The sequence below is a fragment of the Neolamprologus brichardi genome, chromosome 4 (assembly GCF_056152115.1).
Source record: "Neolamprologus brichardi isolate AB-2024 chromosome 4, ASM5615211v1, whole genome shotgun sequence".
Classification (NCBI taxonomy): Eukaryota; Metazoa; Chordata; class Actinopteri; order Cichliformes; family Cichlidae; genus Neolamprologus; species Neolamprologus brichardi.
This window is the reverse complement of record NC_142107.1, coordinates 1,558,249-1,581,514: the sequence shown is the minus strand read 5'-3', so window position 1 is coordinate 1,581,514 and position 23,266 is coordinate 1,558,249. Positions and strand designations below refer to the sequence as shown.

Genomic DNA, 23,266 nt, shown 5'->3' with positions numbered 1-23,266 from the left:
AGGAAATGACGTTATTTTTATACCAAATTTCCAAGCGTGTGATTGGCTGGTTAAACCGAAGGCGGGGAGGAGGTGAAAACTTCCGCATTTTCGCCACTAGGTGGAGTTTTAATTCCATGTGCTTCAAAGGTAGGAGCAGAGGTAACCAGAGGTGGGCTCACGGGTCGGATGGGTATCCCATATTAAGACAATGGAGATGGAAAGACCATATTAAGACAATGCTGAGACGCTGACTTCTCGGTGAAAGACTGACCTGTGTTCCTAACATATTTGCCAGAGATAAAGTGTTCCAGGCAAAGGGATCATAATATGTACACGATTGTGAAATTGTTTTAGTGAAACGTATCGTGTGTGTAGAGAGCTCTGCAGTTGTTCCCTCTTTGAAATGGTCCTATATTTGAAATTAAGTTTCAATAGATTACCGAGGCAATACACAGACAGAACAGACAGCTGATTAGTTTTTCTGTGGGACTAATGGGCTCACCGAAAAATGGGGTTTGGGTACATTTCAAGGGCATTAGAGGTGATGGACATGGGCCAGATGCCTGAGATGTTTTGGAGCTGTTTTCTGGGAATGTGACCTAAATGACTGGGTAAAAAAGGTGGGATGTCAACACCCCTCACAATCATTGGATTTCCTTTTTTAAATAACTTCATAACCAAAGCAGTCCAACACACATGCAATAAAATATTTTCACAACCCCCTACCAAAACAAAAGCCAATTGTCATGGCTGTAGAAAAAAGGCACAAAACAAAAACAGATGTGTAACGTGCCGTGTAACTTGAGAGCACCAAATAATACATAACTTTAACAAACAGCATAATTGGACATAATTGTGACATAAAGTCAAACACTATAAGTCGCCGACTCTCAGCTTGTACATGACTGAAGTATGCAGCTTGTTGAAATGATTTTTAATATGATGAAGTATTTCAAACATGATCAATCACTCCTAAATATGAGTGGAAAAGTCATAAATCAGGTCTGCTAAGTGTGTTCTGTATATCATTTATAGATGCTGATCTACAAACCCAACAGTTTTCTAAATTCATTAATTCAGTTGTTTATTTCAGCCTAAATAGCCTTCTTACTTTAGACTGACAGTGCTACACTCTTTGTACCGTCCTATTTCATGTCGTGCCACCCCTCCCTGTGCACTGGTACAGCGCTTATCTCTAACAGCCCTCATGTTCCTGCAGTGCGTGACAATATTCTGAGCAACAGCTTTGTAATCGTTTAAAAACACTCCTATTTTTTTATAGTTTTACTCTCACAGCTGATTATTCTTTTATACACCTCAGTTAATGAAAGGAAAGAGCACACAGTCATGCATGTCAGGGGCGTGTTCTTGTGTTAATAGTGCTCTTATTTTTGTCAAGCTGATCTGAGCACTAAATTAAGAAAAATATGTACACTCACCAGTCCTTTTATCAGGCACTGCTTGTTAACAAAAAAATATCTAATCAGCCAATCAAATGGCAGCAACAGGGCACAATTTGTCTGGGCTCACCAAAATAGGCAATATAAGAGTCTGATTTGTCTGTTTCTTCTGCGCAGTCTGATGGTAGGGTCAGAATTTGGTGTGAAAAGCATGAAAGCATGGATCCATTCTGTCTTGTGATATGAAGGCTATTTTCATGGCCCCTTAGTACCAACTGTGCATCATTTTAATGCCACAGCCTGTTGTTACTGAACATGTCTATCTCTTTATAACCACAGTGTACCAGTCTTCTGCTTCCCAAAGGGATAATACATACCATGCCACACACTTCAACTTTTCATGAACATGACAGCAAGTTCACTGCACTCAAATGGCTTTCAGTCACCTCATCATGGAGCAACATCTCTGAGGTACAGTGGGGCAAAAAAGTATTTAGTCAGCCACCGATTGTGCAAGTTCCCCCACTTAAAATGATGACAGAGGTCAGTAATTTGCACCAGAGGTACACTTCAACTGTGAGAGACAGAATGTGAAAAAAAAATCCATGAATTCACATGGTAGGATTTATAAAGAATTTATTCGTAAATCAGGGTGGAAAATAAGTATTTGGTCACCTCAAACAAGGAAAATCCCTGGCTCTCACAGACCTGTAACGTCTTCTGTAAGAAGCTTTTCTGTCCCCCACTCGTTACCTGTATGAATGGCACCTGTTTGACCTCATCATCTGTATAAAAGACACCTGTCCACAGCCTCAACCAGTCAGACTCCAAACTCTGCCATGGCCAAGACCAAAGAGCTTTCGAAGGACACCAGGAAAAGAATTGTAGACCTGCACCAGACTGGGAAGAGTGAATCTACAATAGGCAAGCAGCTTGGTGTGAAAAAATCAACTGTGGGAGCAATCATCAGAAAATGGAAGACATACAAGACCACTGATAATCTCCCTCGATCTGGGGCTCCACGCAAGATCTCATCCCGTGGGGTCAAAATGATCATGAGAACGGTGAGCAAAGATCCCAGAACCACACGGGGGGACCTGGTGAATGACCTGCAGAGAGCTGGGACCAAAGTAACAAAGGTCACCATCAGTAACACACTACAACGGCAGGGAATCAAATCCCGCAGTGCCAGACGTGTTCCGCTGCTGAAGCCAGTGCATGTCCAGGCCCGTCTGAAGTTTGCCAGAGAGCACATGGATGATACAGCAGAGGATTGGGAGAATGTCATGTGGTCAGATGAAACCAAAGTAGAACTTTTTGGTATAAACTCAACTCGTCGTGTTTGGAGGAAGAAGAATACTGAGTTGCATCCCAAGAACACCATACCTACTGTGAAGCATGGGGGTGGAAACATCATGCTATGGGGCTGTTTTTCTGCCAAGGGGACAGGACGACTGATCCGTGTTAAGGACAGAATGAATGGGGCCAAGTATCGTGAGATTTTCAGCCAAAACCTCCTTCCATCAGTGAGAACTTTGAAGATGAAACGAGGCTGGGTCTTCCAACATGACAATGATCCAAAACACACCGCCCGGGCAACAAAGGAGTGGCTCCGTAAGAAGCATTTGAAAGTCCTGGAGTGGCCTAGCCAGTCTCCAGACCTCAACCCCATAGAAAATCTGTGGCGGGAGTTGAAAGTCCGTGTTCCTCGGCGACAGCCCCAAAACATCACTGCTCTTGAGAAGATCTGCATGGAGGAATGGGCCAAAATACCAGCTACTGTGTGTGCAAACCTGGTAAAGACCTATAGTAAACGTTTGACCTCTGTTATTGCCAACAGAGGTTATGTTACAAAGTATTGAGTTGTATTTTTGTTATTGACCAAATACTTATTTTCCACCCTGATTTACGAATAAATTCTTTACAAATCCTACCATGTGAATTCATGGATTTTTTTTTTTTCACATTCTGTCTCTCACAGTTGAAGTGTACCTCTGGTGCAAATTACTGACCTCTGTCATCATTTTAAGTGGGGGAACTTGCACATTTGGTGGCTGACTAAATACTTTTTTGCCCCACTGTAGGTTTTCTGCAACCTGTTGCAGAATTAATGCTGTTATAAAGGCAAAAGGGGTCCAGCCTGGTACTAGCTTAGGTGCACATAACAGAGTAATCAGTACTGAACGCGAGCTTAAATTTCAGGCAGTGACTTTTGGTCATTTTCTCCTAATAAAATTAACACCAAGATGAATTTTTCCAATAACTTTATTTTGTTTGACATGTTTAAAAAGTGAAACCGTCTGCATGAAAAACCACTTTTAACAAATATCAAAAAACTGCAAAGACATTTTAAGGCAGATGATTTTTTGGTAAATGCACATGTCAAGTGAGCACACACTTAAAGTATCAGAACATAAATAACACTGTTACACATGGAGACTCTCAATCTTGTCTTTAAGAAGCTCTCTAGATTTTGAACATATGCTGAGGTTAAAGTGCATAAGTCTGGGCTTAATCTGGCTCACTGCCTGTAGTAGTCATGGGCTGAGTCATTGCACACAGCATGCAAACATCTGAGGCATTGGAAATCCCACTCAGACCAGGGTTTTCCCTGCCATTCAAAGAGTTTTAGAGCACTGTGGAGAGACACAGACATTGTTTCTGCATACAGTCCAAATCTTATTTGTAGCCCTACAACAGCCAGGCTAGTGTGTAGTGAACATTTCCCAGTTAATCAGCACTCAAAAGCATTTGATCTGCCAAGTTTATCCTGCAGATTGTGAAGACTCCTAAATGTGTGGAAGTGAATTTACAACAAGAAGGAAGAAACCATTTGTCACAAAAAGCCCCCCAGGAGCACACGCAAAACTCTGAAGGGATTTCTCAAACATGGTCCAAATAGTTGGAGCAAAATCACCAAAGTTTGTGTAATTAGTAGTGCAGTAGAAAAATATCAGAGCATTTTTGTATCATCTTGAAAGTCTTTTTAAAGTTATATTGCACATTCTGACCTTCAGACACACCCAGTAAGACACTAAATGTACAGGAGACCTCCCACATGTCTCTTAGACTCTGAGTGACATCGGTCACTGAAAGCTTCTTACACGCTAACGAGCACTGCAGTAGTTCCAGTTCCTTCCTGTGCGCTCATTCACTGCAACTCCATCTATATCTCTTCTTCCTTTTACAACCTTTTCTACATTGATCATTTTCAGGACTTCAGCCCGATGCGCGCCATCATTTGTTCATAAATGGTCCACGCCATGGCCGCCATCATGGTCCTCCTCAGAGACCGAGGAACGGCCCCTCTGAAGAAGCCCTGGAGTCCATATTCCTTAGAGAGTGAGAACAAAGCGAGGCATGCAGCTGATTAAAACCAGCTTATTCAACACGATATATGGAACGCAATTTTAAAAACACAGCAGAGCAAGAAGGAAGATTGAGACAGCTACCATATAGATGTATCTGATGGCCTCTGCTGTCTTGAGTTGTGGATTCACTTGGACATGTGTTTTGACCACATCAGCAGGCTGAGTGATGAGGGAGGCCAACACGCCAGCCAGAACCCCGCAGCTGAAGTTAGCCACAGGAGCCGCAGGAGACGTGCTGATCTCTAAAAGGAAGATAGGCCAGCATGCGGATTTAAATGAACACCAAGAAGAACTCCAAACGCGAATATTTCTCGTTCTTAAGCTACTAAATGTCTCTCTGAGTCCATACTTACCTTTGGGGAGTGAGGCTTTGGTCTGGCTGTAGAACATGACGTAGATGCCGGAGAAAGGAACGTCTCTGAGGAGAGTGGCCATGAGGCCGGAGAACAGAGCCGCAGGACCTTCAGTTTGGCACACGCTGCGCAGAGCCCCTATCACACTCCCGTAACTGTACCTGCCACACTGAAACACAAAGACGTCTGGTTCAGTTCATGCATAAAACAGCACAATATGAACGCACCGCTAAAGTGAAAGCACGCTGCACAGGTCAAACAATAATATCAATGAAGTAAACATTTATCTACATATATTTTTTCTTCACATACAAGCTGCACAGATGCATTTTTGTTTTAAAGAACTTCTTTCACTTCAGAAGAATAATAAATTGAAATTATACCAAATTTTATCTATTTTTTAAACACAGTATTATAGAAACATATTCTATTTATTTTAGGCTCTTCAAAAAATCTTATATTCATGAATTACTTCATGTAAGTACACGCAGAAGCTCTGGGTTTTGGCTCATGTGAAGAGAGGGTATCTGACACACCTTTTTCACCCTTCTTCCACATACAATGAAACGACTGAGCACCGCCTACTTCAGTCAGAGTCATTATCAGAGTTACACGTGATTGAGGTCTATAAAGAACAGGCTATAAAACACACACACCAAAAAGGCAACACTGGTGCCGTCAATAAAGCAACTGAGAAATATGCAGCAGAAAATCTACACTGCTGTATCTATAGTTCTATAGTTAGTACGCGCTGACTCAGCAGGAAATCCATAAATCACTTTAAGCATGGGAAACTAATCAGTGAATACACAGAGCCACGAGACAATTTTATACCTAAACTGAATATAACCTGCTCCAGACAGATTATGTGTTCAGCACCAGGTTTCCATGGCAACCTAGAGAGCCACCAGGTGACACTGAAATCTCCGACTTGAAGTTCGACATACCTCACTAACCAATTAACCTCGCTTCGTAGTACACCCCCTCTGGACACTGCTTACTTCAAAACGTGTCTTGACGACAGTAACCGGCAGCATCACTACCCCCGCCACCGTCCGGGCTCCGCCCCCCAGCAGCACAGCCTCCGCGGCCCCTGGGCATCTGTCCTGTAAGAAGTGCTGCTTCAGAGAGTAGTAGGTGCTGAAGTAGATCCCAACTCCTGGGATGGTCCGGATGAAGGACTAAAGGAGCAGACGGAGGAGAGAGACTGTCAGATGCATTGTGGCTCACACAGGAGGAATAAACTAAATCTGTACACGAGGTAGACTCGAGTATACAGAAGCTCTAACCGGTGAAACTCCTTTCCAGAGTCCCAGCAGCCTCTCTGTCCGCACCACACTGAGGAGCACCGACACCATCCCCACTCTGCCCGAACTGAAGAAACAATACAGGCATCAGATAAGATGACCGAAAGCCAAAAACAGTCAACGCTGCTGCTATGTGTGCGGCCTATAAATGTCAATCAATGTCATGCTTTTTGAGTTCACCCAGTCAATAAATAAATAAAATCAGCTTTTGGATCTTATGAGACAGGAAAGCATGCAACACTGACAACTGTGCATGCACACTCACCCAGGCTGCACGCCGGTCTGCAGAGTCTGCAGACGGGTCTTGACCAGGTCGAGAGGCTGGAACAGCAGCGTGGAGCAGGTTCCACTGAGGGAGCCACACATGAAGGCTTTGATGGCCGGGTGCACCTGAGGGTTGGGGTAGATTTGTGAGGGGAGGGGGGCAAATTTCATTTGCATTTCTACTTCAAGTCCTGTCATGACTATGCCTACAGAGCATATTTCTGTCTCTTTAATGCACACTTACAACAACAAACTACTAAGATGTAATCGCCACTGACAGTGACTCTATTAAAGCCTGTTTATATTTTGTAAATAAATAATTTAATACCACTTCAATATTCTAACAGTCTTTTCTCCTATAACGCCCAGCCTCACAGTACCATTCACATGTGATAATAATAATAATGGATTGGATTTATATAGCGCTTTTGCACCCAAAGCGCTTTACAATGCCACTATTCATTCACACACTGATGGAGGCAGCTACAGTTGTAGCCACAGCTGCCCTGGGGCAGACTGACAGAGGCGAGGCTGCCATATCGCGCCATCGGCCCCTCTGGCCAACACCAGTAGGCAGTACGGTAAAGTGTCTTGCCCAAGGACACAACGACCAGGACAGAGAGCCCGGGGATCGAACCGGCGACTTTCCGGTTACAGATACGCTTCCCAACCCCCTGAGCCACGGTCGCCCCGTGATGTAACAACAGAATTTGCTCCCTCAGCTTAATGACTCAGCAGCTCTTCTTCACCTAACCGCTGTCAGACTCTCAGACCGTCGATTAGTTAATCAGTATTTATCAGTCAGTTATCAGTCAGACAGGACGCCCTGAGAAGTTACCTATTAAGGATGTACGCACTGATAAGGATGGAGCTCCTGATGTAACAAAACGGAGATCTAGTACTCACCACTAAAAGTTCCATGTTTCTCCTCGAGGGTCGCTTCTCAAGACGTTTTTGCAATACACCAAACCTTCTGTGCTTCCTCCCCTCGTTGCCGTCTACTGAAATGTCTCCCCCTGATTAGAGGGAGAAAGAGGAGTCACTCACACTGGCCTTCCAGGAGCAGGGATGGAGAGATGGTGAGGGAGCGCAGCTCTGCTGTCTGAATGAGGGGACAGTGCGCACACAGAATAGATAAAGCTTGCCTGACCAACACCGTGTGTCCTATTTGCCCCCACCCGATACACAAGGCCACTCATTAACTGACCAAAGATCAGCGTGCTACAAATTAGGATAGACCCAGTGCATGAGACACTGCTGCGTGTCCTTCACGAGACTGTGAAGAGTGTGAGCGAGTACGTCAAAAGTAAAGACTGTCCGCCCTTGTTTTGAGCACAGTGTCCAAAAACAGTTTCACAGTGTACATAAGAGACACAGCTAGCGCTGGAAATCTCTGTGAGCTGGCATTCTGCACTTAAGTGTAAGCAAAGAAAAGACTGGCTGTCCTTAGAAATAAAACCCTTACATCACTGTTTGCATTTTTTCAACATAAGATGTTGAGATGATGAAATACAGCACAGGGTGATAAAGAGCATGAAGCACCATCAGGTAGGAGGGAGAAGCGTGCATAAAATTAATAGGAAACAAACAACTGTAGACTGTGCCGTGATCTCATTCTCAGGAATATTTCGGCACACACAATTACTTTAAATCTTCAATTTCTATGTGTTCCGCATGTGTGTTAAGATTCATCCAGGGCTTCCAAGCAGGCTGCTTTGATGATCAGAAAATAATAAGCACTTATTTAAGATGAAAGAAAATTAAAATACATCAAAAGCAGGCTCCAAATGTGCAATGTCCAAATTAAGTCAAGAGCCAGAGACATATAAAATAAGTTATAAAGACAGAGATATAACACTGTTTGATATGCTAAATAACATTTAAAAAAAAAAGAAAGAAGAAGAAGTAAAGAGGACCGAGGAGGGATCCTTGTGGAACATCTGTACTACTGAGCTTTCAGACTAAAATCTAAGGTCTGCAATGAAGATAATAAATAATGTAATTTCATCTACATGGCGCTAGCACACATCCTTTCCAGTCGAATTTACTGATTTTACTTGAATCACTTAAGTCATGCAAATCATGCAAAGTTGTGGATTTTATGCATAATAAAAACGCCAAAAACAAGATACTGTAACCCAACAATCTAATTACACCAACAGTTTTTTTTAATCGTGCCAAAGACCAGATGTGCTGATTTTTGTGTTTAAAATACATTTCGTCTTCCTACTATGGCTTTTATATTGAAAAGGGGGCCTACTTCAGGTGTCTCCTTCGACTTTCCGCAGGACTTCTGACAGATTAGCTGACAACACGTTTTCAAAAACATTTTTTAAAAAGAGCGCATTGATGAAAATTGTGTATTGTGTGTAATGTTGTGTATTGTGTGTAATGTTGTGTATTGAGGCTCTGCTGAGCTCTCCCTCTAACGCACCTTTAACTATCCTCCACCAATTGTTTTTTTCTCCCCGCCGAAGTCCAAATAAATAACACCAACGAAGTTACGCTTGAGCGCAAATTCTTCTAATTGACTACTCTAAGCAGGGCGAAGACAAACCTCACCACCACTCCCCACTAAAGTGCTGCAATGTACCACCAAACCTGACAGCCGCCTCTCTCTCTGCGATAAGCCCAAACCGGCCGGTTCCTGTTCTCAGACTCAGCGTGTCGAAACTACGCGGAAGCACCGCCCACCTGCGATACAGCCTTCTGATTGGTTAAACAGCTTCCGCTGTGACGTGCGCAAGAAAAGGGCGCCTCTCCGGGAAGCAAGGGTGAAAAAAAAGAAAAAAAAGACTATTATTTTTTAAGTTAATTAATAATTAAATTAAAATTTAACTTTAAAAAAATTACAATATATTTATTTAAACGGAACGAAACATGTTTTGAGTTTTAAAATAAGCTTTTTATTGAAATGAAACTATATCAAATAAATTTAAAAAAAAAAATGAGTGAGGTAATTTTCCCTCTAAATTAGAACCAAGTCAATTGTAGGATAGATAGTATAATAAATAAAAAAAAAAAAAAGTGAAATACACAAAAGTACAACTAGCAGTCATTTAGCCAACAGCAGTACTTTTGTAGCATTTTCACAGTCAACTGTTTAGGACTCTAATTTACACATACCCTTTCTCTCCTTTTAAGTTACCGTCTATTAGTGTCTAAACTAGAAATAAAATAAAGTCTTTCATCATACTCTTACTCAGTTAAACCGGTTCTGACCTGCTTTTGCTCCTCCTCACGAGCATGATGGAAAACCCTGGCTGCCCTCTGCTGGTGGGGATGCAACACTTTATAAATAACAAATGTAATCCACCACTGAGATGTCTGGTTCTGACCTTCAAACTTAACCCTTGTTCTTTCAGTGTGAACTCTGATGTAAACAAAGGAGTAAGCATTAGAAAAAAAAAAGAAAGAAAAAAAAGAAAAAAAAAAGAAAAACGCAGACAGACAACACGTGGCAGTTTAGAAAGCATCTTTAATCGTAATAATTCCAACATTTCATAACATGATTTCCATTCCAGAGGTGCAGACAGAAAAACATGACAATAATCGAGATGCAGTTTATTTATTTTCTCCTTTTCCCCCCTCTTTTGGATTTCCTTTAAGTGCGAAAGATGTGATTGTTTAAACTGTGAGCTGTAAGTCTTAAGTTACAACACATTCCTCTCACTTTCCAGCAGTGTGAGCCAAAAGCTACCTTGGGCACAGCTTGTTGGGGTTTCTCCATCATTTAGACACAGACTGCTCGTTTATCTGATACATCTACTCAGAACCTGGCGTATATGACATCTTAAAGGCCAGTCAGACTTTAGCATACAAGTGATAAATTACAATCCGTATCACATGAATGTGCCTTTGGTTTGTGATAAAAATCAGCAACTTCTGTCAACAAGCTGTACCCTGAGAATACAGTGTGTGCTGTGAGTAAAGAGACTACCCCACCACCCCATTTAAATTTTACCCTGAACATTAGCAAATAAACAAAACACTGATGGGGATAAACAGAAAAATAAATGACCCTGCTCAGGAGATTTCTGCTGCATTTAAGGCCTTTAGTGTGTGTTGGCTGTGTGCGCACACATACTAAATTGGGATGTGCACCGTGTATTCAAAACTTTCAAGCTTTTCGTGTCAATGAAACACTCAAATGCAGTGGTTTATGATAATATCTAGGCTAAAATGCCCCCCCTCCCCAACACAAATGCAATGCTAAAAATTAGGAAATTTCAGCACAGTCGCAATCAAATACCTTCAATAGATTCACAAGTTGCCAATTTGTTGCTTGAAAGCCTTCAAATTTAATGTTTCCACATGAAATGTGTGTAACAAAATCATCAAGCCCAAAAAGCATAGTCACGAGTGCTAACTGCAGCTAAATTGCTAGAATACATTTCAGCATATAAACCACCTTTATAGACCAAGGCAAGAGCATAACAAACATGAAGCACTTCCTTTCTTAACCGTTATAAAAATGTCTGCATACAAAAAGAAAAGAAAACCCAAACTATTCTATAGATTGAGATATTACTTTGGTCCCCCTTCCAGTAATCTGTCTTCATTTATCTATACTTCTTTTCCTTCAGTTAGAAAAATAGATCCTAAAGGGACTATTACACGTGGAATGTTTCCTTATAAAAATATTTTCATTTTTCCAAGAGAATGAAAAATTAAGCAACAGAGAAATTTGCCCCCCCAAAAAACAAAAGTGTGTGTTTGTCAGTATGGTGATTGTCCCAGTTTAATGGCGTCTGGTGTGTGTGTGTGCATTGAGAATGCATAGATCGTCACTGCGAGAGAGAAGGAGCGAGATCAGATGTTAATCTGCATCCCTGTGGCTAATCTGGACAACATTGGTATGTTTGCGTCTCCGTTTTGGGAGTTACAGTAATGTGTGCTCATGTGTGTTTTTGGGTCTATTTATGGTGTCATTTTTAAACGAGTCGAGAGGCGCAGTTCATTCAGGCTTGGGCTCGGGGGTCTCGCTCTTCACCTCGCTCTCCTCCTCACTATCACCGCCGCCACCACTGCTGCGAGGAATGGTGCGGCGTGTGGTGAAGGGGAGGTCACCACGCCTGAAAGAGAGAGAAAGGAATTTATAAATGAGAGGAGAAAAAAAAACCCCAAAGAAGACATAAGTAATGTGTTTTTCGAACTAAAGTGCGATGTCTACAAAGAAATGTAAGAAAAAAAAATTAAGAACAAATATATTATGGCTTATTTTGAAAATGGTCTTTAATTGAGGTTCAAGTCAAAACACTATCATGCAAAGTAAAGCAAAATGTGGAGATTATAGTTGTTTCAAGACAAACTGCCACAACTGCTAAAAGGCCCTGTGTAGAGTTAGCAGATTTCTCATCGTGTCTTGTGATATATCCTCATGTTTATTGCATGAGCGTGTAACCGTCAATATCCTGTCTACTATGTCAGAGGGCAGCTGAGGGGAGGGCAGGTAGGCAGTTTGCCTGCTTCCTGCACTTTCAGCTGATCTGTGCAGGACTGCTACAGCTAGCTCAAGATGAGTGTATAATAATGAAAGCCTCTGCTGTGTTACAGGTGCTTTTCTCACCTGAGCTTGCTCTTGAGGCTGTTGACCTCACGGTTCATGGCATCAGCAGACTCTGTGGCGTCCTCCAGCTCCCTCTGAAGTTTTCTTCGGTTGGCGTTGGCTCTCTGAGCCTCCTCCTCAGCCTCCTCCAGCTGACGCTTGAGCTGCTTCATGCGAGAGTTCAACTTGTCGACCTGAAGGAGAAGAGAAAATATAAATAAATAAAACAATTAAAAACTTTTGCTTGAGCCCAGATAAAGTTAGAAACACAAAAACGTCTCCCTTTGCTGAAAGCTACAAAGCTAATGTCAAAATAGATCTGATTTCGATTTGGAGCATTACGTTAGTTTCAATTCATTTAAATATTTGACTTGTTGCATAATGCACAGATATTCATAGCCATCATTGTAAATACTCAGAGGGTCATCTGTCTCCCCGTTGTGGCTTTTCTGAGTTTACTGTAAAGAAACTCTCACCTGGTCCTTGTACTGCTCCGTGTTGCGCCTCTCGTCGTCCACCTGCAGGATGACTTCCTTTAGTTTCTTCTCGCTGCGTCTCACAAGTTTGGTGGCAGTCTGCCTCTCCCTGAGCACAAACATAACAGTTAGACAAAAGACACTTTTTTTCCTAATATGGTCATGTCAGGCCCCACTAATCTGTGGGTCTAACCTATTTACAAGAGATAGCCAATCAGAAGAAAGCTGGCTTAACTGGAAGCAAGTCTGAAAAAACAATTGTGTCCGTGTGGTTCCGCTTCAGTGGCTTTTACCTGGTTTCTATATCCAGCTGTTCCTCCAGCTGAGCAATCTTAGCCTCCAGGGCGGCCATGTTGGCCTTGTACTTTGACTTGACCGTTCCCTCGAGCTCCTGCAGCTTCAGTTTCAGCTCCTTGTTCTGACGGTCGAGCTGGGAACGAGCCCCCTCGACACGCTGAGAGGTGCTGCGCTCTGCAGTCAGCTCCACGTTCATCTGGTCACTCTGAATGTAAAAATTAATCAGTTATTTCCATTCTACATATTAAATGTTTAAGCATCTTTAGTCATCTGAACTTCAAATCAGAGTCTAAAAATGTTTGCATGTGCATACAAACCTGAAGCATTGCCTTCTTCAGCCTGTCGTTGACCAGCTCAGTGTTGCACTGCTCCTCCTCCAGCTCTTCCTCCAGCTGAGCAATACGAGCCTCCAGTCGCCTCCTCTCCTCTGCAACCTGAGCGCTAAGAAGAGGAAGGAGGGAGAGCAGAGATTAAATATGGCACAAGTAGAGATACTGAACACTTCTGGTCTGCTCATTTTACTGATGACTGAAGTCTTACTTCTTGGCGGCCTGGTTATTGATCTCATCCTGCAGCTCGTCTCTCTCCTGCTGGGCCTGCCTCTTTACTCGCTCTGCAGCCGCCAGCTCCTGCATAGCAATAAACAAGAAAATGCAGTGAGTTAAAGTAGATCACAGAGCAGGGGCACAGAACACAGAGGTGAATGAATGAGTGTATGCCAACCTCCTGCATCTGGAGCATGTCAGCCTCCATGCCCTTTAGCTTCTTCTCAGTCTCCTTGCTCTGGGTGAGGATCTCATCTCTGGACAAGCGAGTGTCGTCCAGCTCCCGGATGACATCTTTCATCTGGGCCTGAAGACAAAAACACGAGAAGAGTCAAAAAGCTGAGACCAAACCCCATGTTTCCTATTCAAAGATCAGATATAAAAAGGTAACACTCACCTGAAGTTTCTTCAACTGTTTCAGGGCCTCGTCACGGTTCTTGTTCGCCATGTCGATGGCTGCCTCAAGCTCCTTCAGGTCCAGCTCCAGCTTCTTGCGTCCAGCCACGGCAGCAGAACGCTGTTTCCTTTCATCCTCCAGCTCCATCTCCATCTCCCTCACCTGAAAGGCACGTCGATTTGATCAAAGCCAAGAAAAACTACACGTTCCTCTCCACTGATAACTTTTAGCCCAGCTTCAACTCATTTCTGACTTTATGCTACCAGGTGCTCATTCTGGTTCTTCCTGAAGTTCAACCAGCCGGCACTGAGACCTAATCAGAACGTTTTTAAGGTTGTAAGTACTTTTTCCTCCCGGAACAACTAAAAAATGCATTTTGTTATGAATTAGCAACAGCCCCCTCCTATTTACCCCCTCCTATTCCCAAACTGCCAGATTGTTGGTCTAAAACGCACTCGCTTTAGTCTTGAGAATCAGAACACCCCTGCTTTCAACAATGCTGTACCTATATGTAGCAGCTAAATGTTGGATGGATGAATATTTGTACCTGTTTAACCAGTGCCCTCTTCTTCTCCTCTCCCATCTCATCGCGTCCTGCCAGGTCTCTCTCATACTGGGCTTTCATGGCCTGCATGTTGACCTCCAGGCGCAGCTTGGCGTCCTCTGTGGCCTGCAGCTCGTCCTCCAGCTCCTCCAGCTGAGTCTTCATCTCCTCCAGCTGCTGCTCCATTGCACGTTTGGCCTTCTCCAACTCGTGGACCTGCATATAAGAACATTTATGATGAAAACCGAAGGATAGACAGCACTGGAGCAGAACATACCTCTACAGAGAAAAAGAAACGTTTCTTGACTTACGTTCTTGCCAACATCATCCTTGGAGGATACGAGGTCCTCCATTTCGGCCCGCAGCAGCTTGTTGTTGCGGTCCAGCTCTTCTTTCATCTCTCTCAGGGCTTCCAGCTCCCGGGTTAAAGCCAGTGTCCGGGTCTCCTTTTCTCTGGCTTCAGCTTCAGCTCTGTCACGCTCCTCTGCATAGCGACCAGAGATATTCTTCTCCTCTGCCAGCATCTACCAAAAAAAAAAAAAATCAGCATGCAGCAGTGTTTTTATTTTGCTTTTCCTTCCACAAGACATTTTAATGGCTCTCTTATCTTGTGTATACTTGGCCTACCTGGTCAAACTTCTTCTGCTTCTTCTCGAGGTTGGACACGATCTGTCGGAGGTGGTCCTGGTCTACCTGCAGGTCATCCAACTCTTGCTGGAGACGCGTCTTTGTTTTATCCAACTTCTCGTAAGCGGCGCATTTCTCCTCCAGGCGCTGGTTCACTCCCTCCAGGTCCCGCTGAAACTTCTTCTTTCCCTCCTCAGCACTTTCCAGAGAGCCAGCATCCTGCTCCGCCTTCTTCTTCAATTCAGCAAGCTGAGGGGGGTTAGGGATAAAGTCATGTCAGCTGTGTGATGGATTTGCGATTCAAACGACTGTGAGCTCCCACAGAAAACTAAATGCAGGTATTCTTTGCAGCAGGTTTGTGTCCTGCAATGTGAAGAAGTCGATGTTTTACCTGAGCCTGCACCGTTTGGAACTGCCTCTCTACGTTCCTCTTGGCTTCTTCCTCCTCCTCCAGCTGTTCTTTCAGGTTGTTCTGTTCATCCTCGAGCTGGCGCAGCCGTGTGTTGACCGATAATTTCTGGCGCGTCTCTTCCTGCAGTAATTCCTGTTGAAATGACGGACAAGCAGAGTTACAGCAATGTTGTCACAGAGTCAGATGTTTATAACAGCCAATACTTTCATTTTTAAATATTTCTGCTAAAGGTTGCACTAAAAAGCTCTTCATACACTCTTTTGTTAAGACTTTTAAACAACATGATTTAATGTGAAGCCAGTGCCTTCACAGTCAAGTCCGTCTGCTACAGTTCAACTTAAACTTCAAAGAAGACAAATACTTCATTGTTATAGTCTGGGCCTTTTTATCTCTTTAAAATAAAGACTTGTATTCATTGTACTTTCCCTACACGTCTTAAGAGTGTACATATTAGGTAGAAACTAACAAACTTTAACTTTACAGAAGATGTCTTCAGGTTTAGTCTATGCCAGTTTGCTCAAGAGTGATTATAAAAGAAACTAACAACAAAAGTATTAAACACTGTATTTGTTATGCATGCTGAACATCTGTGTGGCAGCATACCTGAACGTCCTGCAGCTGGGATTCTACAGTAGAGCAGTCTTTGGCTGCCTTAATGGACTTGCCCTCCACCTCACTCAGCACGCTGTTAACATTCTCCAGTTCAGCCTGTGGACAAAAGAAAAACCAAAAACATGAACCACTGACAAGGACACACCATCACTCAACACTGAATAGTTAATCCCTGGCCTTCTATAAAAATGCAACTGCAATCATTCTGACAGCTCTCAGAAGGAATCACTATATCTGTTCTTAGTGCCTTCTAAGATTTGTACCTGCACTTTTGAGAGTTTCTCAGCCAGCTCCAGCCTCTGGCGCTCGCTCTCTGAGTGTTTGAGCTGCAGCTCCTGGACCTGGGCTTCGGCCTTCTTCCTGCGATGTTCTGACTCTCCTTTACCCTGCATCAGAGTCTGCAGCTCGATGGACAGCTCATTCCTCTCAGACTCCAGGGCCTGTTTGTTCTTCTCCACAGATGCTTTGTTCTGTAGACAGACAGTCAAACTGTAAAGGAAACTGACAAATGAGAAAAATTGAATCTGAATACCAGCTCTGAAAAATTACCCTCTTAGCCTGCTCCAGCTGCTCATTGAGCTCGTCAAAGGCCTGACTGTGTTTCTGTCTCAGGTCAACAAGCTGCTGTTCGTGAACTTTGCTTTCGTCGTCAAGAGTCTTTTTAAGCTGGGCCACCTCGGTCTCACGTTTGCTCCTACGGAGGAAGAGGAGAGATTAGTCGACTTGTCTAAACACCACCCAACCAGATGTGTTGAGGTTTAGCTGTTATACTTGCTCCTATACTAATGTCTGTACCTGAGCTCTTGCTGAGCGGCAGTGGAGTCCAGAGTGTCCTCTAGCTCAGTCTTGAGGGCCTCCAGCTCTTCTCCCAGATCCCTGCGGTGTTTCTCTGCCTTGGCGCGGGCCTGCTTCTCCAGCTCCAAGTCCTCTTGGAGCTCGGAGAGCTGAGCTTCCAACTCACGGATCTTTTTCTGGGCCAGGTTCTTCTGTGCAGCCTCTTCCTCAATCCTTAAAAGGGAGGCAGAAGACAGGAAAAAAATAATTAGTGAAGAACTCCTAAATACACTGTTCAAATTAATATTTTTTAATCTGCAGGGCAAACATCTTAAGTGTTTACACAGACCTGGCCAGAGCTGCCTGGAGCTCTTCTTCCTTCTTAGCCAACTGGGCACGGAGCTCAGCAATCTGGGCCTGCAGCTCAGAAATCTGATCGCTTGTCTCAGTAAAGTCACTCTCCATCTTGCGTCGGTTCTTCTCCAGCTCCTGACGCTGCTTCTCCTCCCTGCGCAGACGGTCTGGCAAAAAAAAGAAAAAAAAATTTAATTACAGGGATGGGGGAAAAAAAGATGCTGTATTACACACAAGTTGCACGATGCTCTCTGCTACTTTTGGGTTTTCTTCTCACCCTCCAAGTCTGTGATCATAGCCTCATGTTTGGTCTTGAGTTTCTGCAAGCTCTTGGATTTCTCCTCCTCCTCTGCCAGGTTGGTGGTGGACTCAGAGATCCTCTCCTCCAGCAGCTTCTTCTCCTGTGCTCACAACAATGGTGAACAATATGAAACTATTAGTTTAGTATATTATCTTCAGAACAAATTCCCACTGTGCTTGATTTACACAGCTATCGTTTCCAATTCATCCATCCTGACCTTCATTAGTTTGTTGTTGTGGTCATCTAACACCATAACATCCTCTTCTATCTTCTTCATCTTTGCTTCCATGGTGACCTTCTCTAGCTGGAGCTTCTGTCTGGCTGCTTCCTCCTCATCCAGCTGCTGCTCCAAGTCCTGTGTGCAGATAAATGACAAGTTGGAGGTTTAACATGGCAATACGCCCTCCACATTAAGATTTAAATTACCATGTTTTGTTTTCCTGCTTACAGAAATATTTTGCTGCATCTTTTTCTTCTCCGTTGCCAGGTGAGAGGCACGCTCCTCCTCTTCCTCCACTCGGGCCTCCAGGTCGTGGAGGATCTCTTCCAGCTCCTGCTTCTTGGCAGCAAGACGGGCTCTCATTTCCTCAGCTTCGGCACAGAGTTCTGTTTCTGCCTGAAGCTGCTCCTGCAGGGCCATCTTCTCAGCATTCAGCTACAAGCAACGGGAAATAGGTGTTTAAGAGACAAGTTCAGAAAAAAAATGTCACCTAAAAAATTCAGAGCAATGTTATCCCTCATCACTGAATTCACCGCCTATATTTAAATTCTCTAATAGACCAAAACTGTCTCTTTCTGTGGGTTTATCTGATCCAGTTTATTGCTGTCCACCTAAATAAGTTGAGTTTCAAGTCGACTAGCTGAGCAGTTATTTTCTGGCATGACTTTCCCCACATGAGATGCTTTGACGACATGTGTAAATTATAGCTAAAGAAATAAACCAGGGTCACTGATAGAAGCCCTGCAACAGTGCCAGAAAGTGGACGAATGTTCAAAGTTTACCTGCTGGTGTTGGTCCACCATTTCCCGGATCTGCTGCTCAGCATGAAAATGCTTCTCTTTCACCTTATTCAGCTCTTCATCCTTGGCCTGCATCTCCTCCTCCTGCCTGCTGACTTGGAGCAGAGGCTTCACCTGAGGACAAACAAATGGTAGAAATGTGAAGAGTAAGAAAAGCCAAAACAAAGGAGGAAGAAGAAAAAAAAAAAAAAAAAAAAAAAAAGAGTGCTATGAAGTTGCAGAGAGGACACTGAGGCTCACCTTGGTGAAGAGCCTCCACCACTGCCAGTTCCTGAGTTTAAGATAAGCTGCGCAGTTCCTCTGGATCACCCTCATTGCAGTCAGCTGCTGCTGCCTCTTAGCAAAAGCCCTACAAGCAAACAGCAGAGTCACAACTCATATTCTCTAGAAGTGTAAAGTAAGACAAGTAAGACAAGAATTACACTTTATATGTATATAATATATATATATAATGACAAAAATGTTCTTACTTGCGGGCCACATAGCCTCTGCACCAGGCCTGGAAGCTGATTATGATGTCCGTGATCTTCATGTCCCTTTCCTCCTCCAGGTGAGCCAGGACTCCTGCTCGGAAGAAAACTTTGCTCTGGCCAATGCGGTAGAGGTTGGGATCCAGCTCCAGGCTTTTGATCTGTGAAGAAAGGGAATGCACTAATGATCAGTCACTCTGGCAGAGGAAGCGGGCATTATAAGGGTGTGATTAGAAGTTTAAAGCCTACTTACCATGAGCACACAGGCCTGCTTTCCATCCATGAAGCCCTTGGGAATAGCATTGGGGGTAAGGATTTCATACCTGAGGGAAACGCAGGTGAAGAGCATATTGGTTTGTTTTTAAATAAAGTATAATGTGAAAAAAAACAAAACCAAAAAAAACCCCCAGTGGGAACATTTATAGTCTTACCTCTGTCTGAACTCCTGGAAGACGATGCGGTTGGGGAAGCCCTGTCTGCAGATACGGATCCCCTCAAGCACACCATTACACCTCAGCTGATCCAGAACCAGGTGGGGGTCCAGTTTACCAGCCTGAGAAGAGGAAAATTTGCTGATTTAAGAGTATGCTCTATTCTGCATATTAACATCTCTTCCTTTCCCAAGAGGAAAGACATTTGAGACCCTGCTAGCGTTTCAGCTGCAAATGAAAATATGAGAATTGGGCCGAGTCGATCTGTGACAACTTTAATAAAAAAAAATGATGACAGGTAAACCTGGTCAGAGTGCAACAACTCCTGGGTTCCTGACTCAAAATAAAATTTGCTCAGTGGTGTATTCTAGTGCAGACGTAACTGACAAACTCTACAATCGAACAACCCCATCTGCTAAGCATTTTCAGAGTTTCAGTTGCAGTGGCAACACCCAGTCAGATGCCCACATTTCTGTAGTACCTTCTTCTCGTGGTTAGGGATGATGCAGCGAACAAAGTTGGGGTTTGTGTTCCTCAGTGTGGCCATCAGTTTGGACAACTGCTCCTTGTACAGCTGGCCCACCGTGCGGAACATCCCTTTACGAGTCTTGAAAGCGCCATGCATCTCAGACATGCCAGTCACCTTATCTAGACCCACAATGCTGTCCACTGAACAAGGGGGGAAAACAGAAAGGAGAAGACATTATGTACAAAGTCAGCATGATTTTAATATTTAACCAGGCAAACTCAAATCAAATGCACATCAAAAAGGAGAATGAATATGAGCACTGTCTCTCCACTTCCTCTTGGTAAACACACCAGGAGAGAGAAGAGGTAGTTCACAAAACCAGCACCAGTGAAACACCACACAATCACACACAAAAGTGCATGTGGAGAGGGGAACAAATCAGGAAGGAGGCTGACAGAGGGAGTCGCACAAGGCCAGTGAAGTGTGGAAAGAACACACCCAAAATTTAAAGAACAAAACATGTATAAAGTGCAGTGAGTGGAGGGAGTTCATAACTGAAACTGACAGCTTGTTGCTTTTGAAAATGTGTGTGATGACTGACTTAAATATGTATGTGCCTGAGAAGGTGACAAACATTGGCGGTTGCAGTGGGCATGTACTTTTGTGGTGACATTAAAAAACACCAAACCCATGCAGGATATACCCATTGCTGCAGTACCCATGACCAACACCAGGAGTCCCCAAACAACACTATCACACAGAGGGAGAAAAGGAGAGTTCAATGACAGAGCAACAAGTGGCAAGACCACCAGAAGATTTTGTAACTGCACACACAGCTGATTTTAGAGCAACACAAAATACACTTTTGGTTGATAAAGCTGGGAGAACGAAGGGATGAAAACACAGTGGATGATGGATTAATGGTGGAAAACATTTTTGAGAAAGAGCAGGACCAAAAGAAGGAAAAAATACTAAAGAAATGAAAGAAACCTTTTTTCACCTGGATCTGAGTGCAGAATAGGAAAACGCTGATAAAAATAGGCTCTCTGACAATTATGTACCTCTGAGATGCAGTAAAAGACAAAAATAAGAAAGAGTGGGGCCACACAGGAATGGAAGGAAAACCACCAACGGGATTTGAGGAAAAAAATAATTTAAAAAAGGTAAAAAACAAAAGGTCCACACACCAGACAGTAAGAGAGAAAAAAAGCACTATGAAGCAACATGATTATATTCCCATATCTTAGAGGGGCAGCGATTCCTGGGTTAAAGGCAAAAACAAGGCATCTGCCTCAACTCACCATCCTTCCAGAGCTCAGACACAAACTTGTCTGTGGACTGGTTGAGCAGTGAAGCCACATTGTCATTCAAGGGATCCATGTTCTTCAGCAGCCATTCGTCTGCCTTGTAGTCCACCTGTAGAGTGACACCAGACAGGAAGTGTCAAGTTTTTTGGGTTTTTTTTTTTTTAAATGATAGAAATATGTTGATGTAAACACAGCATAATCAACTATGCGATGTTTACCTTGCCAGCATAATGGATAATGCAGAAATCTGCTTCATCCTTCAGTTTCTTGGGCTTGAAGAATTTGGGATGTGTTCCCTGCTCCTGGAGCACCTTCTCCACAAAGCTCTTGTCTGTGGCCTTAGGGAACCAGCACTCCTCATCCAGCAAAGCCAGGATACCCGGGGGGCTGGCCTGGGACAGACGAGAGCACATGAGTCAAACCAACAAAGACGCTCAGAGGACCAACATAGTTACAGCGGATCAGAAAACTCACTGGCTTCTCAATGAGTTCGATGCAGGGCTGCAGATCGAGGCCGAAGTCAATGAAGCTCCACTCGATGCCCTCCCTCTGGTACTCCTCTTGCTCCAGGATGAACATGGTGTGGTTGAAGAGCTGCTGCAGCTTCTCGTTGGTGTAGTTGATGCACAGCTGCTCAAATGAGTTCAGCTGGAGACATGGAGGGAAAGAAAATGCTTAAGAAATCTCGTGGGGCTGCATGCTGTTAAAACAGATGGTCATGAACGTGAGTGCTCAGCTATCACATAGCTGATATACAATTAATATACATTAATTATACAATTATCTGCAGCAAGTGTAGTGCTTGATGGAGAGGTAATTATATTTTTAAAAACTGTCTTGTGTGTTTACCTCGAAGATCTCAAAGCCAGCAATATCCAAGATGCCAATGAAAGAAGCTCCCTGTCTCTTGGTCTTGTCGAGTGCTTTGTTGATCCTCATGACGAGCCAGCGGAACATCCTCTCATATGTGGCCTTAGCGAGGGCTTCCACAGCAAACTCTGCTTGCTCCTGAGTCTGAGCCTTCTGGACATAGTCGCGGCCCACCTTGATTCTGGGTGACAGGATGGCCCTGGTGAAGTCTGTGACATTCATACCCATGAGGTGGCATACCTTCTGGGCAGCTGTTGAGAAAACAAGGGAAAGAGAATGAGTAGTGCAGGATGGAAGAGTGACATTTTAAGATTAATGTGCAGAGTGCTCGCTTACCTGTGTTATCAGGCATGGAGGCTTGGTCTGTATGACGCTCCTTCTTAAAGCTCATGTTTCCAAGCTGCAGAACAGATGCCACCACCTTCAACAGACCTGCACACGCAAAACAGCAAAATTAATTAACATGGCACGAGTTACATTAAGCTGGTAATACATAGAGACACACATGCACAGAAACAAAAGCTGTTGTCTTACCAATTTGCTCATCCTCTGGAATACCCATGATCCTGAAGGCGTCCATGGTCTCTGTGAACAGATCCTTGTCCTGCTGGCCCGGAATTGTGACGTTCCCATTGGAAAGAAAACGGTAGTTGTTGTAATTTTCCAGGAGGAGATCACCTGAAATCAAACAGCAAAGGAAAAGTTAAAAATAACAACAACAACTTTGTAGCAAAAGCCTTGATAAAGTATTTTAAAAAACCCATCAAGTCACCAAATGCTTGAGGAAACTGCACCATCTTTAAACAGAGATTTTTGTTTAATGTGCTGCTTACTGCGCAATTTGTCTCCAGCCCCTGTGAGCAAGTAGTAGAAGATGTGAAAGGTCCTCTCTTCTTTGGCCTGGCGAATGGCACGGGATTTCTCCAACAAGTCTAGAGGTCGGTGTGTCAAGGACAACTTCTGATACTACCACAGCAAAGCTCTTGAACTGGTTTAAGACTTCTTTAGTAATAATAACATAAAAGGCAACAACCTGACAGCATTAAGGATACAAGTTTCAATATTGGCACCAACGATGTAACCATTGACGTCAAAATTGATTCTGATGAATTTTCCCTGGTGGTGTGGAGGAAAA

The 23,266-nt window shown here is 43.6% G+C and overlaps 2 protein-coding genes across 5 annotated transcripts in view; both read right to left on the bottom strand.

The window, feature by feature from the left end:
* Positions 1-3,629: 3,629 nt before the first annotated feature.
* On the bottom strand, positions 3,630-9,333 carry slc25a38a (solute carrier family 25 member 38a). Of its 3 annotated transcripts, none has more exons than XM_035914007.2 (8): positions 9,112-9,333; positions 7,584-7,779; positions 6,679-6,803; positions 6,396-6,480; positions 6,108-6,287; positions 5,107-5,275; positions 4,835-4,995; positions 3,630-4,716 (listed from the first exon to the last, which is right to left on the bottom strand). In XM_035914007.2, the coding sequence occupies exons 2-8, from the start codon at positions 7,596-7,598 to the stop codon at positions 4,594-4,596; spliced, it is 858 nt and encodes a 285-aa protein (XP_035769900.2). In that variant the 5' UTR covers positions 7,599-7,779; positions 9,112-9,333; the 3' UTR covers positions 3,630-4,593. The 3 variants fall into 3 exon arrangements, with proteins under 3 accessions (XP_035769900.2, XP_006805137.2, XP_035769901.2); XM_006805074.3 differs by having other exon boundaries at positions 7,584-7,693; XM_035914008.2 differs by having other exon boundaries at positions 7,584-7,693; positions 9,279-9,296.
* Positions 9,334-10,137: 804 nt separating this feature from the next.
* Positions 10,138-23,266, bottom strand: part of LOC102776346 (myosin-9-like) — a 29,017-nt gene continuing 15,888 nt past the window's right edge. For both annotated transcript variants that reach the window (XM_087839575.1, XM_087839576.1), the window contains 34 exons: positions 23,184-23,247; positions 22,965-23,063; positions 22,666-22,809; positions 22,468-22,563; positions 22,111-22,382; positions 21,736-21,909; positions 21,480-21,653; positions 21,256-21,370; positions 19,967-20,154; positions 19,486-19,607; positions 19,308-19,377; positions 19,055-19,215; positions 18,825-18,933; positions 18,567-18,698; positions 18,013-18,219; positions 17,782-17,919; positions 17,541-17,664; positions 17,259-17,430; positions 16,931-17,143; positions 16,685-16,829; positions 16,399-16,605; positions 16,127-16,231; positions 15,503-15,655; positions 15,112-15,360; positions 14,796-15,008; positions 14,488-14,700; positions 13,941-14,102; positions 13,722-13,850; positions 13,539-13,627; positions 13,316-13,439; positions 12,995-13,203; positions 12,702-12,810; positions 12,247-12,419; positions 10,138-11,752 (listed from right to left, as the gene is read on the bottom strand). In XM_087839575.1, the coding sequence (XP_087695701.1) occupies positions 11,635-11,752; positions 12,247-12,419; positions 12,702-12,810; positions 12,995-13,203; positions 13,316-13,439; positions 13,539-13,627; positions 13,722-13,850; positions 13,941-14,102; positions 14,488-14,700; positions 14,796-15,008; positions 15,112-15,360; positions 15,503-15,655; positions 16,127-16,231; positions 16,399-16,605; positions 16,685-16,829; positions 16,931-17,143; positions 17,259-17,430; positions 17,541-17,664; positions 17,782-17,919; positions 18,013-18,219; positions 18,567-18,698; positions 18,825-18,933; positions 19,055-19,215; positions 19,308-19,377; positions 19,486-19,607; positions 19,967-20,154; positions 21,256-21,370; positions 21,480-21,653; positions 21,736-21,909; positions 22,111-22,382; positions 22,468-22,563; positions 22,666-22,809; positions 22,965-23,063; positions 23,184-23,247 (5,172 nt within the window). In that variant the 3' untranslated portion in view covers positions 10,138-11,634. The remainder of the gene's footprint in view (positions 11,753-12,246; positions 12,420-12,701; positions 12,811-12,994; positions 13,204-13,315; positions 13,440-13,538; positions 13,628-13,721; positions 13,851-13,940; positions 14,103-14,487; positions 14,701-14,795; positions 15,009-15,111; positions 15,361-15,502; positions 15,656-16,126; positions 16,232-16,398; positions 16,606-16,684; positions 16,830-16,930; positions 17,144-17,258; positions 17,431-17,540; positions 17,665-17,781; positions 17,920-18,012; positions 18,220-18,566; positions 18,699-18,824; positions 18,934-19,054; positions 19,216-19,307; positions 19,378-19,485; positions 19,608-19,966; positions 20,155-21,255; positions 21,371-21,479; positions 21,654-21,735; positions 21,910-22,110; positions 22,383-22,467; positions 22,564-22,665; positions 22,810-22,964; positions 23,064-23,183; positions 23,248-23,266) is intronic.

Bases quoted from the DNA above. Each gene is read 5' to 3' on its own strand.
- slc25a38a (XM_035914007.2), bottom strand. The intron at 6,288-6,395 runs GTTAGAGCTTCT...CTGCTCCTTTAG, and splicing joins TCTGGAAAGGAGTTTCACCG to TCCTTCATCCGGACCATCCC. The intron at 4,996-5,106 runs GTAAGTATGGAC...TCTTCCTTTTAG, and splicing joins CAAAGCCTCACTCCCCAAAG to AGATCAGCACGTCTCCTGCG.